General features: G+C 44.5%; 1 protein-coding gene across 1 annotated transcript in view; it reads left to right on the forward strand.

Moving 5' to 3' along the window:
* The window catches only part of Wdr63 (WD repeat domain 63), a 55,989-nt gene that overhangs the window by 12,474 nt on the left and 23,797 nt on the right, over positions 1 to 19,718 (forward strand). Inside the window, exons 7-16 of the mRNA XM_028788117.1 lie at positions 751 to 950; positions 5,716 to 5,832; positions 6,899 to 7,089; positions 8,080 to 8,204; positions 10,391 to 10,480; positions 12,346 to 12,432; positions 13,805 to 13,933; positions 15,379 to 15,452; positions 17,431 to 17,650; positions 19,214 to 19,301. Of these exons, the coding sequence (XP_028643950.1) occupies positions 751 to 950; positions 5,716 to 5,832; positions 6,899 to 7,089; positions 8,080 to 8,204; positions 10,391 to 10,480; positions 12,346 to 12,432; positions 13,805 to 13,933; positions 15,379 to 15,452; positions 17,431 to 17,650; positions 19,214 to 19,301 (1,321 nt within the window). The remainder of the gene's footprint in view (positions 1 to 750; positions 951 to 5,715; positions 5,833 to 6,898; positions 7,090 to 8,079; positions 8,205 to 10,390; positions 10,481 to 12,345; positions 12,433 to 13,804; positions 13,934 to 15,378; positions 15,453 to 17,430; positions 17,651 to 19,213; positions 19,302 to 19,718) is intronic.

Here is a 19,718-nt window from a genome sequence, read left to right on the forward strand (position 1 = left end):
AGAGAGAGAGAGAGAGAGAGAGAGAGAGAGAGAGAGAGAGAGAGAGAACAGGACCTTTAGTCCTCGAAGCCCTGGGTTAAATCCCCAGCACACATGCTTGCTCAAAGACTGTAGAGACCTGAGGGAGAGTATATCCATGACCAGGGAACAGTGACGATTGCTAGCTGGCAGTGGGTATGGGAAAGAATGGAAGTCAAGTTCTCCACTGCCCCACAGCAGGAATCCTCCAGACAACCTCAGATGTTTTGCCTCCACAGCTATAAGACTGGAGTCCCTTGTTTTAAGCCACCCCAGTTGAGGTAGTTGGTTAGAGCAACAATAGGAAATGAACACAGTGGTGTTTCCTCCCCCCTCATCAACTCCTGAGGGGAGAATCGTGTGCAAAGGGCTTGGGAAGGTCCTGAGCAGGAAGAAAAGCTCCAACGGACCAAATTGGCCATAGTCTCTAGAAGGAATGCTTCATCCCGAGTCCCTAGAGGAACTCAGAAACACAGATGACATTCAGGGTTATCCCAAATAGCAAGTGGGCTTCTGAAAACCTCCTACCCGTCTCCTCCTGGTCCAGATGTAAACCCCCTGTCACCTCTTGTCCTTTTTGCCTCTGTCATGAGTGAGCACAGCTTCACTGAGGGATAGCGGCTGAGGGCTGTGTGGAACTAGAGAGGGACAGCAAGGGTCCCAGGGGCTCTGAGAGGCCCTGAGCATACTAACACTTCATTAGATTTCCTTTGCTGCTTATGTGTGTTGCAGGTGACCTACATGATTTCTAGAAAACGGAGTGAATTCGGCGCACCCGTGACTTTCAGGGACCAGAATGCCTCTAGTGTAAAAGATGCCTACATTGAGTGTACGTCTTACCCGGATAAAAATTACACCCTCACACAAGTTGAGAAAGATATCAGCTTGCAAGTCGTCGCTGAAGTCAAGGACACAAGCACACAGACAAAATGGTATGAGATGATAAAGTAGACACATACGTGCATCCGATTCAGGAAGACTGGGTTGTACCCAGTAACGCTCCTTTTGCGATCTTAGAGAATGGGATGCAATTACATGCTAAAAACCATGAAGTAGGAAAATGAAAAAATGGTGTTAATAGTCGGAGTGCTGGCTGACTCGCGCCTGGAATCTTACTATTGTCTTTTAGGAGCTCTCTTCTTCCTGCTCAAAGACTTTGTTTATAATGGTAGTCTCACTATGTGGCCCCGGGCTAGCCTGGAACTTGTCATGTATTTCAAGTTGAACCCCAATTGGCAATGATCCTGCCTTAGCTTCCCCAGTGCCAGGACTACAGGCACGCACGGCCACCCCAGAGGTGTGGTGGCCATTTTGACGCCTCCCATCAGATTTTCTGGCTTCACTGGTAAGATCTGCACCGTCACTTATGAGAAAAACAAGAAACTTCCATCCAGAGCCCTTAGGATAGCATCCAAAGTCTTGTTTCCTTCTCAGTGTGATAGACAGAAAATCAGTGGGCCAGCAGGAAAGGCTGGCAAATTCTGAAGCAAAGGAGACACGGCAGTCTGGTATAAAACACACAGACAAACAATCTTCGGTGGTGCGTGCGGGGGGGGGGGGGGGGGCCGGGCAGAGGGAGCTGTACATGGAAGTGGCCGAGTCAGAAGTAGCTATATTTTAAACCAGGCAAAATGTGGCCACCGTTAATCTGCATGGTGGTAGCAAACTGAAAGGACGGGTGAGGAAGATGTGTACATACAAAAATGCCATCATCAAAACTACGGAAACCATAGCGAGGTTGCCCTAGCGATCACCTGATGCGATCCGAGGCAATTGTCCAAGAGAACTTGGATGTCACCAGCACTGTGTCACATGTCTGCCTCCGTTTTCTTGTCCACCGTTCTGCCCAAGCCGGTCAGAGCCCTCCTTCCAAGGCCCCCGATCTTCTCATCCAGTTCCCATCTCCAGATCACGTCTTCCTTCGGTTCTCACTGAAGAGCACTGACTGCTGATCTTCCTAGAATTACTTCTTCCAGTGTGACTGATGGGCACAGCGAGAACCAATCCCCTCTGAGCTTGCTAGCACTTCCTTCGAGGTCACTGGCTTTTTCTACTTCCCGGGTATAATCGGTCAAGGAAACCCGCCCCAGCCCCAGGCTATATCATTTTTGTCTTTTCTCTAACTGACTTCATCCTGGTGTGGCTTATCCAGCCCTGTCGCTCTCCTGAACTCCACACACACTTACCCTCCTGTTTCCTTGACTCTGGTGGGCATCTCAAGTTCAAATGGCCAAAGCAAACTTTATTTTACACCCTGAAGCCTGGGGTCTCCTGAGTCATCCCCATCTTAGTAAGCAGTAAATATCTCTAAATTACTCGGACTAAAATGTTCCATCTCTACTCCACTGGACCACCTCAACCATGCCATGCCTGCCTCTTGATTGGAGTATGATAAATCCTTGTGATGGGGCTACAGGTGTCCGTCTTTGGCTGCCTACCTCTACAAAGGTGCAGCAATCCTGTTAAAGTGGACCTCAGATCTATACCTGATCAAAGCCCCCCAACACCATCAGGGGTTCGTATGGCCTGGATCCACTTCCTAACCTGTGGCCCTTACTCCTCCCACTTCTTCTAGCTCACTACTGCCAGCCACACTGGCTTCTTGTTCTGGAACCATCCAAACATATTTATGCCAGTAAACGCATGCTTGCAGAATGTTCCTTCTCTCCTCCGTCCAGACTGCTGTTCAGATCAGGCCTCCCGCGGCCTCCTACAGAAGCACACAACTCCCTTTAGCCTTTGTCCCCAGCGTCTCTCTCCGCGGTGCAGTCATCTCTCTGACCACACTTTTCGTTGTCTCGTTTCTCCCACCACGCTTAGAGTTTAAGCTGTGTCTGCCTGTCCTTATTGTTCTGCCGTACACCTAGATCCTAGGACAGCCCCCGCATGCGCTTATTATGAAGGAAAGAAGTGCGGCATGGAACAGAGTGTTTCAAGTTACACAGTGAAGGGCAACTGTGCACTTAGTTCAGTGTCAGACAGACATACAGGCAGGCAGGCAGGCAGACAGGCAGGCAGACAGACAGACAGACAGTTCATGACCATCAAAATAGGGGGTTATAAGCATGATGTACACAACACAAAATCCTGTTTTCAGGTCCCGTGTCAACCAAGTCAGAAGTCAGGCAAGTGTGGTTGTTAACATCAGGACTCAGACACATGCATTCTAAAGGCAGAAATGATAAGAAAATATGGAAACTGATAAAGGGCCAGGCTCAACCAGAGGAAGAGAAAAGTAAAGACTTCCAGTCATGGCCAGAAACACCTAGGGGGAGATTAAGACAAAAAGAAGAGGTGGCTTCCCAGGCAAGACATCTAGAATACAGACAAGTCCCAAGAGGGTCAGGCCAGGCCCGACTCAAGGAGATTGGCTCAAAATTAACAGGGACCCAACCCACTGTGCGTCGGATGTAGTAGGTTCTCAAGAAACACTGACCAATAAAAATAGCAATTGCTGTTTTTCTGGAGAGGGGCAGTAAATAGAAGAGAAATAAAAGTAGGCCTTGACTCACAAGCGGAAAAGATAAGAACTCCAATGGTTCAAAGTAGATGACTAGGAAAACGACGGTGTTGCCTCATTACATCCAGACGTCGGGAAGGGCGGCAGGTACGAGGGAAATGGGTGCACAGCCATGCTAAAACTCTAGAAGGTGATCCTGTCCCAAACACGAAGAGGTGGCAAGCAGTGCTTGAGCTGTTCCCACCATGGCAGGTGTGACTTGAACACACCAAATCAGTCCTCACAGTGGTCCTCAAAGGGAGGCTCTATCAACCGCTCACAAGGAAACAATCAGAGCAGTCGGTGAGCCTGCTCAGTGATAGAGCGCTTGCCTAACACACGAGATGCTGGGCTCCGTCCCTTTCACCACACAGACACGATAAGGTCTACACACACACACATGCGTGCGCACATGCAGACATGTACACACACACACACACACACTTTAAACTTTAAAGACTAAGAATGACTCTTACTTGCCTTGCTACTTTCAAAAAACCACAAACGTCTCTTTTATTTCTGCCTCGAGATCCAAGTCCAAGTCTCTGGGGTTTCAGAGTCAGCATCCCTTCTCAGCACCACTCCGTGTGCTGCCACGAATGCCAGCAGAGGTAGGCAATAAGAACAGCATGTGGTTCTGTCAAGCATACCCCGAACTCTCTGTACCTTGCGGCCTGACTGCTGTTTAATCCACTTGCAGCTCACAGCAGCGACTCACTGATATTTTTCAGCAAACATGGATTAAATGCCCCAGACCCTATTGAGCATTCTAAGCATGCTGGGGGCTCTCTTCACGGCCCTGCGCACACTCACACAACACACCCTGGCAGTGACTCGGAGATGCTTGAGAGACTTCTATTCACAGACAAGGAAATAGGCTCAGAGAAGTTAGATAATTAGCCAAGGGTCACGTGGCAAGTGATTGAATCAGGCTCTCAAGCCAGATAGCCTGCCCTCAGAGTCCACACTGATAGTGATTGGGCTATCCTCCGTTTCCTGGCTCAGTGACCAAAGGATCCAAGGCTCACCCAGTGAGTCAGACGGAGGAAGAAGCTCAGTGCCATGCTCACAGTGGAGGCAAGCCAACAAGATACCAACTGCCATGGATGCTGTTGCTGCCCTAATGTAACAAACCCTAGCTTTGCGTTCTCAGAGCAGGGTCTCCCATTCGATGGGTCTCTGCAGTGCTTCGCAGGGTGTGTACCAGCCTCTGGACTCTACATCCCTTGAGGAAGTGGAACGGACTGTGCTTGTTTAAATACACGGAAATAGAGCCGGAGCGATCAGCGGCTTGGTAGGTGAGAAGACTCGCTGTGCCAGTATGAGGACCTAGACTCCAAACCCCAACACCCATGTAAAAAGCCCCGCACGGCAGCACCCACACCCGAAACCCTGATACTCCGGAGGGCAGTGGTAGGAGTGTGGCTGAGGCTTGCTGGCCAGCCAGCAGCTGAAGAACAGTGAGGAATGGAGGGGAAGACACCATCTCAGGGGCGTAAGGCACATAAGGCTAGAGCAGGACACTCGGCATCCTCTCTGCGCTCATGCGCACCTACACATACAAGCCTGTGCCTGGACGCGTACTTATGCCATCCACATACACCAGCGAGACAGCAGACAGACAGACAGACAGACAGACAGACAGACAGACAGACAGACAAACTGATTGGATGAAATAGAGGCGAGAGAAGAGAGGGAGACTGGGGTAAATAGTGTAAATATTGACTTAAAGAGAAAGACAGTTAAGTAAACTTGATGCATATTCGTTAGGGAATCTGGGCAAAGGAGGTGTAGAAATTTCTTTATAGTTATATCCTTCTTACAACTTTTCTATATTTTTAAATAATTTCTAAATCAGATTTTACGACCTAAGCCCCTTTAAGGCCATTTTTTTAATGCAAGCGCACTGCCCGTAGTTCTGGGTTTCATAAGGATAGGGTGACTTTGACCGTGCTCTCTTCTTAGCTCTCCTGTGATTTTCCACACCTCCTGTCAGCTCCCAGGGCTTTTTATATTACCATTATGTTGGAGATGTAGACTCTGGGAGTGAGTATCGATTTTATGATAAAGAAAATTACTAAGGTAAAGTATTTTTGATATACATATTCTGCCACTGCTGTCACAGAAACAGACTTGTAACTTATACTTGGTTTTCTCGGATTCAGGTTTTTGACATTCAACTTTCTTTTATATGTTAGGGCATTTCCTAAAAATGCTACCACACAGTATGAGCCAAGAGAATTCTCAGAAGAGGAAAAAGACAGCATCAGAGAATCAAAATCTTTCGCCGACTTTTTCAGCACTGTATCTACAAGGTAAGATAGCACATGTGAAGAATTTTAAACATAGTATGCACAGGCTTATTTTTAATATTGGGATCTTAGGAAGCAGATTCGTGTGTGAGGCTTAGACGTGAGGACAGTTATCAGCAGGGCCTTGAGCTACTGAGTCTCGGAGATCCCTCTGCTAAGCTGTCATGGGCCTCTCATGGTAGGGTTGGACCAAACACAGAGAAGGCAACCGAGAGAGCCACCATGTTTTCCTAACTTCAGATTGACAGTTAAAAGCCGAACAGTGCCTATCTGAATGTTTGAGGCCAGAACACGACAGACTATAGGTGGGATAAAAGTCTAAACACAAAATTCATCTATGCTTCCCACATACCCTTCTACACAGAGGCTGAGGTAATGTTGCACAGAGAAGGGTCCAACTTTTTATAACCTTTCAGAGGTAAAGGGATGTTTCATATCGCATGACTTAGTTCTGTCTAGGATTTATAACAAGGATTGTAGAGCAGCTGAATGTTCTAAGTTGAGAGCTGACCAATCACAGCACAGACAGCTTCTTAGCTGTTCCAGAGAGAGAGACACAGGCAGGCGTGGTCTGATTGAGGCTTTGAACTCAGCAGGTGCAGGCCCACGCGCTAACAAGAAGGGGCTTTTGTTGTTCCTTCCCTGTTATAAAGGAAAGAGAACACAGACCCAAAAGAAAGAGGAGAATTTGTATAAGAACTCTAACAGCGCTGGTCAGCGTAAATTAGAAACCTATAGTAATATTAGTTTTTCTTCCAACTTTAAAACTGTTTAACATTATTTGTGTTTTTAAGTCTGTGTAAATGGGATTTTGGGCTGGGAGCAAGCACTTTTAGAGAAGTGAGTTTCTCTTCTCCCAGAATTTTATCTAAAATAAACGGAGTGTGGCACCATTTCCCAAAGAAGATATTCAGAGAAACTTCTGAGTGATTCTCACAGCGCCAGCTTTGGGGTTACAAGCAGTAATGGTCCTCACGTACACAAATCAGCCCTGTGATGACAGTTGCAGTGTCATTGGACACTAACATCCAGCATGTGGGATGCTTCTTTTTTAAAAACCATCAAACAGTGTCGAAATCGCCCTGCAGCAGAACGAGATCATGAACCCGTTTATCGATGACTGGAAGAACCTTGCAGAGGAGGAGAGCACATTTGGGGACAAGACGGACACCCATCTGAAGGAGTATCAGTCCTTCACGGACCTCCACAGCACCATGGAGAAAATGATCACCTGTGTCTCTTGGCACCCAACCATCTATGGTGAGGAGGAGACGCTGGGGGCTCCCTTTCGTGCTGACTTCAAAAAAAAAAGTCTTGCTTTAATATCTAAAACTTAAAATGAGATTGATTTTAGCTAAACATATAAGACATACTGAGTGCCAGCCCCCACCCCAAGCAAGCGCTTTCCTCACTTGGGGGGGCTCCAGCCCTAGGTCACCCTGCTACCAGAGAAGGGAACAAAGCAGTTGCCTTTGCCTGTGGCTTACTAGATGCCTTTGCTGAATTCACTGCCCCTAACACTCTGGAGAGGCGCCTTTAAAGAACTCAACAGCCAAGAGGAAAGTAATGTGTCCAGATACAGCCAGGAAAAGAGAAGTCCTTCTTCTTTCTCCCTTCCAACCCTCCTCACTGGCCTTTTTCTTATTAAAAATACTTCTTGCATCGGGCGGTGGTAGCACACGCCTTTAATCCCAGCACTTAGGAGGCAGAGGCAGGCAGATTTCTAAGTTCCAAGCCAGCCTGGTCTACAAAGTGAGCTCCAGGACAGCCAGGGCTGTACAGAGATACCCTGTCTCGAAAAACCAAAACCAAAAAAAATAAAAAATAAAAAAATAAAAAAAACCCTTCTTGTAGGCTGGAGAGTTGGCTCAGAGGTTAACAGCACATACTTAGACCAGAGTTCATACCCAGCATCCATGTCACATGGTTCACAACTACCTGTAACTCCATCTCTGGTGGATCTGACGTTTCCTACCGCTCCCCATGGTACCTGCACTCATACTGCACATACCCACACAGACCAACCCACATATACACACAATTAAAAATAAAATCAAATCCTGGTCTTTTATTACCAAACCTTCCAAGTACACTGTGTCTGCTAACGACACATGTCAGTGGGAACCAGCGACATTTTTCAGGGCTAAGCGATGTGCTCCTCACACATTAAAGATGCCGCAGTGGCAAGCACCAGCTGGAGGTCTCTCTGTGGACAGCAGCTGCTGACTGCTTTGTACCTGTCTCACCCAGGGCTCATAGTCGTGTCGGTGGCCGTGCGCCTCTCCTACGAAGAAAGAGTCCATAACTCCAGCAAACTGCTGCTACAGCCCTCACTGATTCTCTTCTGGAGTTTCTCTGACCCCATCCACCCTCAGGTAATTGACAGGAGTTACACCAGATGCCTAACTTTTTCAAATATCACATTATCGTGTCTCTAGAAAAGTGTTAGCTCCAAATTGCTGTATGGTCTCCTAATGCCATAAACTCTCAGAAAATAGGATTTCTCTTGTCATAGACTGCCGTCATGAATCTGAGCAAAGTGAAAGTTTATGTTTACTTTATGGACTGTATATTTGGCTTCATTTTTACAACTGTAACCACAGTACCTGGGACAGGAGGCAGGAGGATCTCTGGGGCCCACTGGTCAGTCAGTTCAGGCCAATTAGTGACCTTCAGGTTCAATGAATCAAAAATAAAGTGGAAAAGTAAATGAAGAAGAAACCTGACCTGTAGCCTACACATATACACACATGCAACTACACATATGTGCACATGTGTATACACTCTCGTGCACACGTGAGAGAGTGTGCACACACACCTCTTTAATGGACTGTATTTAAATATTGCAGTATTCAAATGCACATAGATTTTTAGTTTCACAAGAATTTGCTCAGTCTTAAGGATTGTCAGTAGGGGCTGCTAGAGGGTAACAATGATTGTTGGAGAGTGTGGGAACGATGGTCCCAGTAGTAAAGCATCCTTTCTTCAGCTCAGTTGTATGGAAGCCCACCATCCAGAGAATCTGAACTGAGTTGTAACTGGGTATTTGACTCTCCGAATTTTAAATAGTTTAACTAAAACACTCTCCCACGAGCATGCACACGTACACACTCGCTCACACACACTCAGACCATACCCCACGTCAACCCACATAAAATGAGACAGGGTTAGATTCACTTCTTGTTTCCGTTTTCTGCTCAGTAAGGGTTCTTACTTTGAGACGCTATTAGCATTATATTATTTTATTGTTCTTAAATATAATAATACTCCATTCCTCTGAGGTTCTTAATTATTGCAGAACTATGACTTTCCCCTAAGGAGATCTACCTTGTCTTCCTCACTATATCTGGTTTATGACCATTTTGTCCTAGTGGGTGGGATGTGTTTTGCTGTAGACGCAGAGATCCGAACAGGAGTTCTGTAGCCCTATTCTTTCTTTCTTTTTTTTTTTTTTAACCACAAACAAGTGCAGGCCTCTCCCCAGAGAAAGCAGTGTCCTGGTGCTACTGTCCTGGAGAGCTACTCTCTACTCTGCCATGGAAGTGTGGCCAAATGCCTAGTCTGTTAGGATGCTAAAGAAAACTTTCTTTACCTCTATTTTAAAGACAAGCATAAGCTCTGGAGATATCCCTGCGGGTAATGCAGGTGTGTGAGGGCGAAGAATTGAACCCTGGTGCTCTGGAGGCAGAGACAGGGAACCATGGGGCAAGCTGGTTAACTAAGAATAGCTAAAGTAGATGAATGATCAAAGAAGACACTTGACACCACCCTCTGACCGACACACACACACATGTGTACACACACTTACAAATACACACATACACATGCACACACACACCACTCACACACATACACATACTTACAAACATACACTCACATGGACACATACACACGCATGCACATACATACATACTTACAAACACACACATGTACACATACACACACTTATACACATGTACACACACACACCACTCACACACATACACATACTTATGAGCATACATACACACAGACGCACACACACATGCAAATACACATATACTTACAAACATACACACATACTTATAAATATATACACACATGCACACACATACACACACTTAAGAACATACACATGGAAACATACACATATGTTTATAACACACATATACATACTTATAAATACACACACACATGCACACACACAAACAAACACATAACACTCACTATGCCTGAGTAGATACGTAAAGAAGAAAGACAAATATCTCCTCCTCTCTCAGAGTTTATCTCCTTCATTCCCCAGAAACACCAACTTCATACTCTTTTGTTTGACATATGATATCATGCCCCCAATAATTATATAACCCTTGGGTGGGTGATGGAAGGACCTAGATCCCTCAGAGAGACTACGAGTCTCATAGGTAGGACCAACGTCCGTGATAAAATTCAACAAAAGGGCCTTCCATCCAGAGGTCTGACTCTGGGGACTGCCTCAGATGCATGTTGCCTATCGACGGCTACAAGATTAGACTTGTGCCCATCTCAATATTATTTGATATCTTTTTTGTGGGGTTGGCTTTAGTTGATGCTGGAGAGCCCCGATGACATCTTCTGCTTCGAATTCTGTCCAAGTGACCCCAACATCATCGCTGGAGGCTGCATCAACGGACAGGTACCTAGGGATTGTCTTCCGATGTCTGTTAATGCTCTAAGACATTTTGACGTCTGTAGCTTTAGAACTTGAGGATTCAGTGTGGCACAGGGAAGACGCGTTGGCCATGTGTTAATCCCTATGCCAGAACGTGGGTAGAAACATATGTCAGACATGGGGTCGGGACTGGAGGTGTTTACAGGAGAATTCACTCAGAATCACCAGACTCGGTCTACTCTATGTCTTTCATTTATACAGCCCAGACCGACCTGCCTAGGTTGGGACCTCTCACAATACGATGGGACATTTTACATCCGTTAGCAATTTAAAAAAAATGCCCCATAGACACACCCACGGGCCATTCTGACCTAAGCAATCCCTAGGTTCCCTCTTCTCAGATGACCCTAGTTTATGTCCAACTGACAGTAAACATTAACCCATGTAGCAAGCTGCAAACATCACTTCCTCTCGTAGGAGACCACTGTTGGAATTTCTCTGAAGCTATTTGTGAGTTATGAGATAATACAGAATTCAAATCGATGTTCACTGGAAAATACACATATGTCACTGAAGTTGGATATACTTGGCACTACGTTTGCTGTGTTTTTCTTCTAAGATATCTAAGTTCTAACACATGGAGATTCTGCCCTCCGATATTGTTATATTAGGGAAGCAAAATAGAAACCTCTAAAGCCGTTCTATGATCTAAGCTTCAGGTCACCGCAAGCCAGTGCGTTTGACTATTAGAAAAATCACTTAAGGGGCAGGAAGAAGCTACAGAGGGGTCCTAGCATGTGCACAGTTTGATCTCCAGCACATATTAAACAGATGAAGGAGGTGGCACACACTTCCACTCCCTGCACCTGGGAGCTAGAGGCCCAAGGATCCAGAGTTTTAAGGTCATCCTTGGCAACATAGATAGTTCAAGGTCAGCCTGGACTATATGAGACCTTGTCCCAGTTAATAAGATAAAATAAAGGTACCTGGTCTTTCCATGTATGGCTAAAAAAAAAAATCTTCCTTAGCTAAGAATCAGACAGGAGCAGCTTCCAGGTTCGTTTCTCCAGAACAGCAGGAAATTTAGGAAAACAAATGTCACCAGGGTTTTTGTTGAAAAACCTTGGTTATTGAGCTATTAAGATCACAGTAATGACCCAGAGCCATTTCCTAAGCCAAGAACACCGGGCGTGCCTTTGTGCTTGTGGCAAGAATGGTGTGGAGGTTTTATTTTGGAAAAGGGCATGATAAAGTCACCCACTACTCTCCCACATTGACCTTCATTAACGTTTTCTTTTTGTTCGAACGTACTGTTTAGCCACTGACAACTGCCCTGGCTTCCTGTTGCATATTCTACTTTGTTCTTGTTTTTAAAAGAACGGCCACCCAGCAACATACAAATTCTGAGTTAGCCATCAGAGGCAACTAAGATAATTCGTCTGCCTGTCTTCCCCCATGATTGGATGTTTGTACTTCATTCTTGAGAATTTGGGTAAAGTCCGTTCCTCCCCAGGTCTGAAGCAAGCTGTACCTGTATTCAGAGTAGAACAAACGACAAAATCTCCCCCAAAGCATGGGGAAGTGCATATTTGTCTCGAATTTATTTGCTCGGTAATAGCATTTATTAACAACATAAAACAAAGAGTTGAGGATAGGATAAAGAGTTGAAAACATTCTCCTCAATATCCAATCTAAAGGATACTGAGTTACTTCGGCTACAACCTCAGTCAGACTACACCCGAAGGCAATTGGAGTTCAGCTACAAGCTAGGGCTGGTTACGAAATTGATCTTTCTCAAGTGGTACACCACTGGCTTCCTAAAAAGCAGTCATTCAGACTCACTTCTCTGTGTCCCGAAAGTGTTATGCTGACACTTCTCTCCCTTATAGATCGTCATGTGGGATATCACGTCACACGCGGACCGCATAGAGAACATCAAGACGGGAGGAAGCAGAAGTAAAAAGGCTTCTCTCAAGGTTGGCTCTGTATAGATTCTCACTCACCTGGATGCTTTCTCCATCCAAGAGTTTCTCAAAAACATGTATAAGAGACCCGCCACGTCTTTAAAGACTCGGTATAAAAAGCAGAGAGCATTTTCATTTTGCCATCTTTCGAATCTGTCTGTAGGCACGTCCTGAGTAACCTTTTATGGAATCATTCACACACACACACACAGACGCAAACCAACAAGTTCATTGGCCAGTACAGGAGTCTGCAATTTTTTTATTATTGTATTTATTATTAAGAAAAATGAAGAAAGCAAATACTGTGTCTAAAGTGATTTTGTTGAAGGACCCTAAGATGGAAGGATGGAAAGTCAGGGTACCAAGACATTGCCTCACGGGCATTGGACGAGCTATCTGGCCTCTCCAACAGGCAGTTCCCGTTTCTAAGATGAAAGAATGATTGGCTGGAGAGATGGCTTAGAGGTTAAGAGGCTGCTCTTCCAGAGGTTGTGAGTTCAATTCCCAGAACCACATCATGGCTCACAACCATCTATAATGTGATTTGGTGCTCTCTTCTGGCCTTCAGGCATACATGTAGGCAGAACACTGTATATATAATAAACAAATCTAAGAAAGAAGGAAAGAAAGAAAGAAAGAAAGAAAGAAAGAAAGAAAGAAAGAAAGAAAGAAAGAAAGAAAGAAAGAAAGAGAGAAAGAAAGAAAATGAAAGAATGAGAGTCCCTTTTGATGAAAATATGCTACCAATTGGCTGGCAGGATCGTTCCGTGGGTAAACATACCTGCCACCATGCCCAACGACCTGAGTTTGATCCCTGAGACCACACAGTGGAAGGAAGGAGACATCTACTCCCATGAGTTAGCCTTTGACTTCCACACTCAAACACACACACACACACACACACACACACACACATACACACACACACATACATGTCCATGTGTACAAAATACTAACGAAAATTTTAAGTTAAAAAATATTATGATTCTGTGAGGCTATGGATTCCAGTAAGAGTACTGGGAAGAGCAGCCAGTGTCTAGGTGAGTGTCTATCCTCCATACCACAGATCCCCTCCTCCCCAGCTCTCCAGCATTGCTCTCCACAGGTCTCTCCTCCTGGAATGGTAGGGAGTATGCATCCCTGTTCCCATGGAAACACTCTTTCATGAGTAGTTTGGGTTCATAATCCTTGTGAAATGTAGGTATTAAACTACTTTGAAAGGGAAAGTTGGTAAGTCTGTTACTAAATATATGGTATACCGAAATACTAATTTATGTTTTACCTTAACTGATACAACTCTGAGTTGTTACATTTTAACTGAAATGGCCAGTAAAGTTCCCCTGTCAGCTCTCTGAAATGTAACTTTCTTTTCACCTTTAACCAGCCCATGTTTCTCCTTGAGCCAGACAGTAATAAAGAAATAATGTACATCAGACACTGTGCAGTGTCTTCAATTGAAAATGGCCATAGGAAAGTAATCACAGATATACACTGGCTGCCAGACTCATTTGAGGTAAGTTCTGATTGTTGTGTGTGTGCTGAGAATCAAACTTGGGTTCTTTAGAAGAGCACACAGTGCTCTTAACCACCGAGCCATCTCACCAGCCTGGATTCTGTGACATTTGTTTGGGTTTTTTTTTGGGGGGGGGAGTGTTTTTTGTTGTTTTGTTTTGTTTTGTTTTTTTGAGACAGTGTCTCATGTGTCATAGACTGGCTTTGAACTTATTAAGTAGCCAAGGATGGCCTTGAATTTCTGATTCTCCTGTCTCCACCTCCCAAGTGTTGGGCTCACAGGTGTGTGTACCTTATCCAGTGTATGTGGCACTGCTGGAGATCAAAACCAGGGTTGAGGGCACACTTAGCAAGCACTGTACCAACTGAGCTCCCCTTGGTTCCTCTTTAGTTTATAAAATGTGGTTTTGAGCTTCTGAAATAATACTATGGCTTTAGGACTTCACTCTAGCTTCGTTTCTATTGCTGTGATAAAAGCTTTGACCAGAAGTGTCTTAGGAGAGACAAGGGTTTATTTGGGCTACACTTCCAAGTCCATCCTTGAGGGAAGTTGAGGCAGGTACACGAATCAGAAACCACAGAGGAACACTACTTGCTGGCTCCATCATTAGACCCTTCTCTGGCTTATGGTTAGCCTAGTTTTCTCACACAGCTCAGAATCACCTACCTAGGGATGCCTCTCCCACAATGGGTTGGGCTTCAGGCACCAAGTAAATAATAAAGCCATTTCCCACAAACATGCCCACATGCCAGTTGGATGTAGGCAATTCCTCAACCAAGGCTTTCTTTTCCTTTGACAGAGATAACCAGGACAGAGTTCTAAACCTTTAAAATGTGAAGCCCTGGAGTTTCTGAGATCCTAGGGGTGTCTTCCAGAGAGGGAGAGATTCTCAAATTGTCAGATCCAATGGAAGTCAGCATTCAGCCCACAATGAGCTGGTCATGAACGACCAGAAGAGCCTGCATTTCTAAAACAGATGAATAATGAGCTGATTATATCATCTGCATTTTCATAAAACAATTAAAAATAATCTGTGAATATGCAGATAAAATTCAGGTCATGTAAACTGAGAAATCTGAGAATCAGCATGTATATGCATCCTACTTAAAACTCTATAAAAATGATTCTGTGGAAAAGAATGGATAAGAATTCCAAGCAGAGCAGCGTTGGATCTTAAAACCCAGATCCCAAACTTCTATGATAGTGTTAACTTTAATTTAACAAAACTTATTATGAGAAAAAAAGTTTAAAGGAAATGGCTGTAAGAAGAATCAATTCTGGCTACTTAGAATTTACTTTTCTCTAATACTAGTGTCTATGCTTTGGGAATTTTACATATGTATTTCTGATGGGACACTCATGACTGGGGAGGCCAGAGGCAGCCTTAGAGGAGATCTACTGTTGTTAGTTTACAGAGTTCTCTTCTCTTAAACAATTTCAAACAGATTAACAGGATGGGGTCCGTCTTTGAGAACCGAAGTGGAATAAATTGTCAGCTTGTCACATGCTCAGCAGATTGGTAAGTCTCACTTCAAACATTGCCCGAGACCCATCCCAGGCTGTGTTCTTTTGGTTTCCATGTTCCTAAAACCAATGTCTCTCTTCACTTTCCAAAAATTACTACAGCAATTAAGCTAACATAACCGAAGGAGAACTGCACAGATTATCGCTGGTTGAGGTGTTGCCAGCAACTAAAACAAAGCCAGGGTTTGATCTGGGGCAGGTCACACCCTAATCCCAGCACTCAGAAGGCTCCAGCAGGCCACGTTCTATGAGGATGAGGCTGCATGGTCTATAAAGCAAGTTCCAGGCTAAGCAAGGTTACATAGTGAGATCCTGTCTCAAAAGGAAAAAAAAAAGCTTTTTTGGGGGGCGGGGGATTTGGAAATGATAAGAAAACGGAAGCTAGAAAGAAGTTTTGGCTGATAGAAACCCTTGGCAGCAAAGCCTGATAGCCTGAGTTCGACTCCCAGAACCTGGGGTAGAAGGAAAGAGAGCTGACCCACAAAAGTTGTCCTCTGACACATCATGACAGAAACCATGCCACACATGCACCAGGGCATGCCAGGAACCATGCCACACATGCACCAGGGCATGCCAGGGACCATGCCACACATGCACCAGGGCATGCCAGGGACCATGCCACACATGCACCAGGGCATGCCAGACACATCATGCACACAGTAATAACGTTGATAATAGTAGTAAATCAAATATTTTTGGAAAACAAAGAGTTAACTGGGCGTGGCATTCGCACACAGCTTTAGCCACAGTTCCTCAGCCTCAGCCTCCTCACACCTCACTCATGACTTTATGGTGTGTGCTGTTTCCATTCAGTTTATCTCACAGACATGAGGGTTGTCACACGTAGCAGGAAGGCCTCTTAAAAGTAGGAGAGCATCTACTTTTCTGGTGCACATCTACATAGAACTATGTTAAAGTACAACAGCCTGTTGAAGGCTGCTCATTTAGATGAAATCATACCTGCCTGATTACAGAATTAACTCGTAACAATGTACAGCATGCAATTGTAACAAGTAAGGCTTATCTGGACTCCACAACCTGAAAATGTTGCCACTAAAAGCAGCTTTGTAGCTCGTAATCCAAGCATTCAAAAGACTGAAGCCTGAGAGCTGTGGATGTAGTTCAGCCTGAGCCATACGAAGTGGTCCTATTCAAAAGAAAAAAAAAAATCTTTGAAGTTGGATGCAGTGATGCACACCTTTAATATTTAAAACCTTTGCACCTGGGAAGCAAAAGCAGGCTGATCTATGTGAGTTTGAGGCTAGCCTGGTCTACATACTGAGTTCCAAGATAGGTAGAGCTATGTAGTGAGACTCTGACTCAAAAATAAACAAATGAAAAACAAAAGCCAAAATTCTTTGACCCCAATAGAAATTGGGAAGCAGATAGGAGCAGAAGCTGGGAGGTCCAAGAAAAGAGGCTGGTTACTATAACAACCACCATTAAAACTAGACGTTTTAAATAGATGAATCATCTTAATAAAACACTTACATTCCCTTTTAAAGTCATCGGTTACAAACTGAATCCCCAGGTATTACCATCAAGACAAAGTAAGCCATCAAACACCCATAAGCATGGTGTGATTCTGTAAAATATGAAACACTGTGCTGAGGGGATGAGTTTGTGTACTGGCTGCTCTTACAGAGTCCCAGGGTCAGTTCCCGGCACCCACATGAGACAGCTCCCCCTCTGGTAATTCTAGCTCTTGGAGATCTGAGGCCTCTCAGATATTATGCTCACATACACAAAGTCACACACAGCCACACAAAAATGCTTTAAAAATAGTAAAAATATAGTTTAAAAATAGTTAAAAATCAAATCTTTGAGAAAGCAAAATGCGGAAAGGCCTGGTTTAATAAAAGCTCAGTTTCAGAAACATTAAGAAGTGGTCATTGTCTCCTATGGTATCGGGACACTCCGTCTCTTACTTGGTCTTAATTAAAAAAAAAATAATAACATGAGCTTTCTTTTAGCACAATTTGTTTTTGGGATATCCGACCCCAAAAACCTGCAGTCACAGCTGCAGCAGCAGCAGCAGCTGCAGCCGCCGCAGCTACAGCCACAGGCACCAACAATGCAAGCCAACCGCCACCGCCACCGGCAGAGAAGAAGAAAGAAGAAAACATTGAGATTCCCTTTGATGTACCCTCGACTTTCTTGCACCTAGATCTCGCCTGGAAACCCCTGTCTAGAGTAAGTCACACTGGCTTGGCCCCACCCTATGCACCATGCACGTTACATAAATCACACCCATGTAGCCGCCCTCCAAAGGAAGGCTGGCTTGAGTTAGCACTGAACCACAAGATCTGTGAATTCATTCATTCACACATTCATCCATCCACCACAACAAACTCCTTGACTGATGGTGACTGATGCTTGCCAAGACCAAAGCAGACACCCAAATCACCGTGAACGTGGCTGGGATGGGTACTTTGTGAGCCACAACTCACAAATGGCTGTGTGATAATTCTTTAGCTGAATACTGACTCCTTGAAAATTGGTAGCTCCTTGAGTGAGCCCAGGAAGGCTAATTTTCCACCACTACCATAGGAAAAAAAACAAACTGTGCTGCTTTTGAATATCTGTAGTAAGAAGTAATACTATAACATTGCTGACCAAACAGAACTGGGGAAGCATTGAATTTAGCTGGAGTCAACCATTCACCTTTAGAGTACTGTGGCTACAGTTAAGGAAGGGCACACATGGAAGGCATGGGTGGGTCTCTTCTTTAGAATGTGTAATTCTAATCCCAAACTGAATATCTTTTCCTTCGATTTTTGAATATCACGTCATCATTACTGGGTGTTTGCTCCCAGAGAAGGAGCTTGGAAGGGTGAGAGTATTTCTGAAATAACCAGGAAAGAGCAGGAAAAAAATGTTAGAAACTGTCTGGGGTCGGAAGCCTGAGAGATGACTCAGGGGTTGAGAGCGTTGCTGCTCTTGCAGAGGACCTGGGTTCAATTCTCAGCACTCACCTGGTGGCTTCTGACCATCACTTACTCCAGTCCCAGAGCATCTGATGTCCTCTTCAGGCCTCTGTGAGCACCATGCATACACACTGTGCACAGACATACATACAAGCCAAACACTTGTACACATAATAAATCTAAAAAACTTTTTAAAAAGAAAGAAAGAAAAGACGTTGTCTGGGGGAAGAGTTGCTGAGTTGTGAATAGTTTAAGCAAAACAAATGAACAGTAAATGTACCAAAGAATCATTACATAGCAAGTAGATAAACATCCAGAAGGAGAAAACTGGGGAGACGGGCATTAGGGAAGAAATCTAAGGGTCATTTATCACACTGGCTAGGAATACATGATGCAGGCACAGGACCACAATTGTCATTCACGGTAAAGTATATCCCTCATGGGACCTGCAGCCATCCAGTTAAAAGTAAGGTCCCTTCCTGAACCTTTGTCCTACCGAAAAAACCTTGGGGAAGAAGGGTAGTAGACCCTTGTTCACTATCTTTCACTACAACTCATAAAGGTGAGTTTTGGAATACAATATAAAACATACAAATAAAGAAAATAGCACTTTGGGGTTGGGAGATGTGTTCCCAGGCAGGCTTCCCTTGGTAGCTTGGCTAGAGAAATATGGACTGGGTGCTTTCCACGGGGAGAACAACTGGGGTAAAGGTGAGGGGTGAGGTGGGACAAGGTCAGTTTCTAATGATGTAGGGACAGAAGGGAAAAGGACAAAAAAAAATCCAAGGGTTTTCTAAGAATGCGTCTTTTATTTTTTTTCTTCCATAAGATAAAGCTGTCTAAGGGTGATACAAGTTTAGACCACTGTCCAACCAAGCTGAGCCTGGGCGAAGACCCCTTTCTTTGCAAAATACAAGGTAACTAAAGCGCCTTTGTCTATTACAAGGGCATCGAGGAGCATTGCTATCCATTTATGTCTAAGGTGAGTTTCGTGCTAGAACTATCTGATTCATAAAAGAGTGCAGCTAATGAAACCTCCAGGATGGAAGTTTATAATGAAAGTTTCTATCTCTTTATGAGAGAGATAGCTTGTACTGAAACCATCAGGACACAGACGGCGGGCACAAAGAATTCTGATTCGGTTCTGTAAGACTGAACGTGTGGGTCTGTGTATTTGTTCTATCTGTCTCCTGTTTTTGTTGGTCTTGAACTCCTAGACTTGAGTAGAACTTTTCTCTCAGCCTCTGAATTAGATAGTACCGTGGGTCCGTGCCTCCAAGACAACTTCTGTATGTTTTGAAGCCTCATGTCATTGGCTACTAAGGAAGACATAG

The sequence above is a fragment of the Grammomys surdaster genome, unplaced genomic scaffold (genome assembly GCF_004785775.1).
Source record: "Grammomys surdaster isolate TR1022 unplaced genomic scaffold, NIH_TR_1.0 125701, whole genome shotgun sequence".
Lineage (NCBI taxonomy): Eukaryota > Metazoa > Chordata > Mammalia > Rodentia > Muridae > Grammomys > Grammomys surdaster.